Source organism: Neolamprologus brichardi, chromosome 6, assembly GCF_056152115.1.
Source record: "Neolamprologus brichardi isolate AB-2024 chromosome 6, ASM5615211v1, whole genome shotgun sequence".
Lineage (NCBI taxonomy): Eukaryota > Metazoa > Chordata > Actinopteri > Cichliformes > Cichlidae > Neolamprologus > Neolamprologus brichardi.
This window is the reverse complement of record NC_142109.1, coordinates 6,332,613-6,337,832: the sequence shown is the minus strand read 5'-3', so window position 1 is coordinate 6,337,832 and position 5,220 is coordinate 6,332,613. Positions and strand designations below refer to the sequence as shown.

Here is a 5,220-nt window from a genome sequence, read left to right as displayed (position 1 = left end):
GTCTGTGTAAGTGGAAGCACAGAGGACAAAATGAGGCAGGATTTTCTGTTTTATCACCTGTTTATAGAACTTATTCTTGTTGTATTTGTATTAATGTATTTCTATATGTTTGTGTGTGACTGCATGCACAAAAAAAGAGTGAGAAATCAGAATCATCTGTATCTTGTCAGCCCCATGATTTTTTACTTTATTTTGTACGGTCTCTAAGTAAGAAAACTGACTACCTGAAGAATGGAGAGAAACAAGAAAACCGTTTCACTGTTTATTCTGCTGCTACTGCTACTGGTCTGCAAAAGTGAGGAGTGTCCCAGCCTTCCAAAGAGTTAGTCGTCTTCTTTTCTCCCCTCTTGATTTATATCATATAACAAACTTTAAGATCTGTTTTTTGATATTTACTCATTTTCATCCCATCTCTCCTGTTTTAATTCTCACAGATCTCACTTGCTACACTGACTACAATAGAAACATCACATGTTTGTGGAACAGCAGATACATGTCTGATGACACTGCATGCACCATACATGCTCAATATAAATCTAGATACTTGTAAGGAGCTCAATCACAAAGAGAAATCCTCAACACATAATACTCACAATAAATAAATCACACCTGTCATCATGTGCACCAAAAAGAGATTAATACTGTTTTTTTTTTTCAGTTCTTACAGCGCTTCCTGTCACCTAAAGCCTTTTGATGTCTCCAGACCAGCGCTAAAGAAGTGCTCCCTGATCTTTGGAATTGAATACACTGTGAGTGTGTGGAAAAATCTAATTGTTTTCAAGCCCCAGATATACAATCATATGTCCTATATGTCAGTTTGTAGTCTAAGTCGTGATCGATGTTGGATTAATTTTAAAAACTGGTTAGCCAAATTTATCAAGCATATACCGCAGTTAAAGAGAGAGGGGTCAATGAGCAGCGATCTTTAAAAATTGTTTTTTGCCAGAATCATGCTCTTTGACTTGCTCTTTGAATGTTCTGTATTTGAAGTGAAGTTTAGGTAATTATAGCTTTTGTCCTGCTTCTTTTTAATGGCATGAAAGTGAAATTGCAATGAAATCTGAAAGTACAGAAAATCCTTTTAAGTGAATCTATTATTTCTCATTTTCCGCTTCTGATATTTTAATTTGTATTTTACTAGACTTTTGCCTGTTGAACAGTTCAAACTGCACCACTTTAGTCTTGTACTGAGTGGTGAAACATGTACTCGTTATCTGTCTAAAAGAAGCTTAATCTCTTCTCTCTTTATGGCTGCTCTCTGTTTATACCAACTCTGTTGTCTGATTGGCTATTTGTGACTCCAATCTTTGACTTTGGCAAACTTCAAATTTGATTTAAACTTTTTTTTTTTCAGTTTCTGTCTTTCCATGAGTTGTCCCTTAATCTGAGCTGCAACCAAATGAAGAGTGTAATCACTTCTTTCAAGCCATCCTGTCACAGTGAGTGTAATCTACAGTATAAATACTGGCTCTTTGTGATTTACAGTGTGAGCTATTCATGGTGACCTAAAACAACTGTGTGTGTCATCTTGCAGTAAAGGTGAATCCTCCTGCAGAGCCAAAAGTCAACTTCACGTCTGTTTCCTGGTTGTCCCAAGTCCCTGAACATGAAAGGATCAGTTCATACAGAAGTGAAGTCGAGTGGAAGAAGCAGGATCAGTCATGGAGTGTAAGTTTAGATTTTGTGACACAATGCGAACAAGTTTAAGTGTAAAGTGATCTTAAAAGTGCACATTTAAATAACAACCCTGTGGCTGTGTGAAATCCAAGCAAGATTCATTCTCAACCCCACACTGCTTTCTGTGTGTCAGGATCCCGCTGTGCACAAAAAACATGGCATTCAATGTGGGCAGGAGTGCAAGGCAGAGCTGGAGCCAGATTTGCTGATACAAGGCGAGAGGTACGAGGCACGCGTTCGTGTGCAGTCTATTTTTCAGCACCGCGAGGGAGCCTGGAGTGACTGGAGCCCCACTGCATCATGGAAGTCACCAGCAGCAAGAAAGAAAAAAACTTACCATGTGTAATTGCTATAAACTTTCACAGCACACATTGCAACCTGTACCCAGATAATTGAAATCACAGATGTACGGGATGTATGTAAAACTTAGGTTTTTGGTAGCACTTAATAATAATGTCACAATGTTAAGAATTCTTAATGTTTTAGTAAGGTATTAGCAAGTGTTTAATTCATACTACCAGTGAGTTACTATCAATGATAGCTGTACATGGTGTAGCAGTAACAGATGTATAAATATATGTGTATTTAAAAATGACATACTGGGGAGGACTAATTATATATAAAACATGAAGTACACACTGTTAGGTTCATTTTTGAGAGAGAGAAGACAAACATGCTCAAAGTGTGTTGTCTTAAATGTATTAAGCATTTGAAGGCTCAAGTTAAAAAACGGCTGCAAAGAGCAGCACACCCAAATAGTGCAGACCTTTATGGTGGGTCACAGAAACAGAATGTTAACATGATTGGTGGAATCAGTTGAGGGTGGCCTTCGGTCTGATGCTGGTGCACGTTTCTTCTTCTGCACCTCTCTGGATATCAACCTTATATGGAGATGACCCTTTTGCAGGCAGCACTCCCATTACCATGGCAACCACCTGTCGTTCTCCAGCTTGGCCTGTAGAGTTCAAGAAGGGGGTTGTCTTGTAGCTATCACAACCTCCATCCACATTCCCGTGAAGGGTCTTCCCCCTGTTTATCTGCCAGCATCAGAGTGAATCCAGACTATTCTTCAATACATTGTGTGCAGTAAAGGATAAACAAATGTGTGTTGCTAATCATCAAGTATTAGCCTTAAAGATAAAAATAAATCCCATCAACACTTATTACCTCAATAATGCTTAAAAGTGTAATATTATTATAAAGTTCTACCAAGTTTTTTAACTGTGACATGATTTTTTTTAAATTTTCTTTATTTTATTTTTTTTGCGAGGAGGATTTGTTCTCCACCACAGTACGTTCATAATAAAAGAATCAAAAGAATACATTTTTATAGTCACACAACGCATGCTTCTTATTAAGTGAAGACAAAACAGAAGAAAGACCTCCAAACAAACAGTAACTGAATGATGCTGCAGTAAAGGAATGGGGCACTCTTATGCAAAAGTTTTGAATGCAGACATTAATAATAATAGTAATTAAATGAAGGGTAAATATGTAAACTAAATAAAGTAAAGTAAAGACAGCACTGAAGCGAGAGAGAAAGAACATGAGAAGTTAATGTTGCTTCTCAAAGGCAGCAGTAACAGTGAGCCAGTGCAGGTGATTTCAGACTACGAGAAAACTGAGAGGCTCGACAATGATCGATTTAGGCTCCAGAGTCTAGATTCAGGCATGTGCAGTTGTGCAGAGGTCAGTGAAGACAGCATGGAGGCAGATAGCATCAATATGACTGATAGCCATGATGAGGAACCTGAGGCTGAGGAAGAGAAGGAGGGAGGGAATGAACAAAAAGCTGATTTTCAGAGGCTGTTTGGAAGCAGCGGAGGTGTGTTTGGCAAGTTTATCCAGGTTTGTTCTGATTATGAGCGAGTGGAGAAACAGCAGGCTGACAGCCCGGAGCCTCCCAGCTTGGATTCAGGTGTTAGCAGTGGGGGAGAGGAGCAGCTGAGTCAGGATGAGGGCATGGAGGATGTTGATAAGTCCACTGAATCGACACGCTTCCTGTTTCCACCTCATCCTTCCAGTGCTTTACCATGCTCTCTGCTCTCTTTTCCACAACTACCTTTGAACTTGCTTGGTCCACGTCTGAGTCCAGCTTTGCGGTTCCAGCCAGGTCACATGACACAGGGGTTTGCTCTGATGTCAACAGGCAGGTCGGTGGAGCCCTCTGGTGATGGATATATGCCAGTGAAACAGGAGGAGGGCTGAGAACAGACAGCAGGCTCAACTAGCAGGACAAAATAGCATGTAGCACTTGGAGGAGTCATCACAGTCAGTCGGTTCTCGGGAAAATGTAACATCACGTAAACATAGAATAGAATAGCTCTTTATTGTCATTGTTAGAAAAACAATGACAGTTTCTCCATGTGTGTGAAGTACACAACAGCGTAAGTAATTACACAATAACACAGAAAAAGAAAGCTGCTAAGTTGTGGAGAGCGCTGCGTCAGCTTGCGCTGCCATCTTGAAGTTAAAAAAAAAAAAAAACATGTTTCCGCCCGGTTTCGAACCGGGGACCTTTCGCGTGTTAGGCGAACGTGATAACCACTACACTACGGAAACTGCGTGACGTCTGTCATATTTATGCTTGATTAGAAACTCATAGGCAAAAAAAATAAAATGACTCTTTCCATGATGTAAAGGCTGCCCTCTCTGCCATCCCACTAGCTGACCTAACTGACACAAGTAAACTGTGGTAAGATTCCCTACATGCACTAAAGTTCTTGGCCACATACATATTGAGTTGCTTGGCTATAGAAATCCATACCGTAAAGCTCCAACGCACATTTTTTAAACTTATGTCATTGGCAGAGGAAGTTTGGAGCTGTGCAGAGCCTTGGTGACTTTTACTGCACCCCTACCCATTTATTATGAAAAATCAGCGCAACCGTTTTTGCTTCTTTCTTTTTTTTTTGTATAATATAAAATGATTTGTATGATTTAGATTTATACTTAAGTGGCAGCTATTTACTGGCTTTAGAAAGTTATTTTAAATGATGTCATGTCATGAATAACACAAGCTATTTTCCATGAAAACTAAAAGTGGTGAAATTCTCAAAAAATGAGTGAGAAGTGTATGTAATTTTACATATTTTGTTGTTCTGTGTGTGTGTTTGATGTGTATCCAAAAAACTCACTGTAACACAGTTTTGAAAACACTGGAAAGACCTCAAAACATTTTTTAAACTTTCTATGTAAACAAAAATTCCTGCTCAGGCTTTTCAGTGCGAATTTTTTTTGTATAGAAAATACTTGCGCCAGTCACTCATTTGTCCTTGTCGACAGTGGTGAAGATCACCATACCACTACATCAGGTGAGTTTTGTGCCCGAATGTCACAATATGGTTTACTGACATTAACAGTTCCTTCATTAATATGTGTATGCATCATGGATCTGACACTAAATAATGTTTAATTTTCTTCCTTTGTACATCCCCAAACTGTTATTCTTACATTTGTATAGTGAAAATAGAAAGATCCTGCCTCAGAGTTATATTGAAAAGCTTATTTGTGCATTTATTACTTAATGTTTAAATTACTTCT

At 38.8% G+C, this 5,220-nt stretch overlaps 1 protein-coding gene and 1 non-coding gene across 2 annotated transcripts; one reads left to right on the top strand and one right to left on the bottom strand.

The window, feature by feature from the left end:
• The first annotated feature begins 231 nt into the window (after window positions 1-231).
• LOC148102448 (uncharacterized) lies at window positions 232-4,039 on the top strand. The gene is made up of 7 exons (XM_087842395.1): window positions 232-322; window positions 435-546; window positions 659-749; window positions 1,355-1,439; window positions 1,535-1,668; window positions 1,811-2,019; window positions 3,192-4,039. Exons 1-7 carry the CDS (start codon window positions 232-234, stop codon window positions 3,883-3,885), a joined length of 1,416 nt encoding a protein of 471 aa, XP_087698521.1. The 3' UTR covers window positions 3,886-4,039.
• Window positions 4,040-4,166: 127 nt separating this feature from the next.
• On the bottom strand, window positions 4,167-4,239 carry trnav-aac (transfer RNA valine (anticodon AAC)). The gene has a single exon. It is a non-coding gene; the product is annotated as a tRNA-Val (tRNA).
• Window positions 4,240-5,220: the final 981 nt, after the last annotated feature.

Bases quoted from the DNA above. Each gene is read 5' to 3' on its own strand.
- LOC148102448 (XM_087842395.1), top strand. From the start codon at position 232: ATGGAGAGAAACAAGAAAACCGTTTCACTGTTTATTCTGCTGCTACTG. The intron at 547-658 runs GTAAGGAGCTCA...TTTTTTTTTCAG, and splicing joins CAATATAAATCTAGATACTT to TTCTTACAGCGCTTCCTGTC. The intron at 750-1,354 runs GTGAGTGTGTGG...TTTTTTTTTCAG, and splicing joins TCTTTGGAATTGAATACACT to TTTCTGTCTTTCCATGAGTT.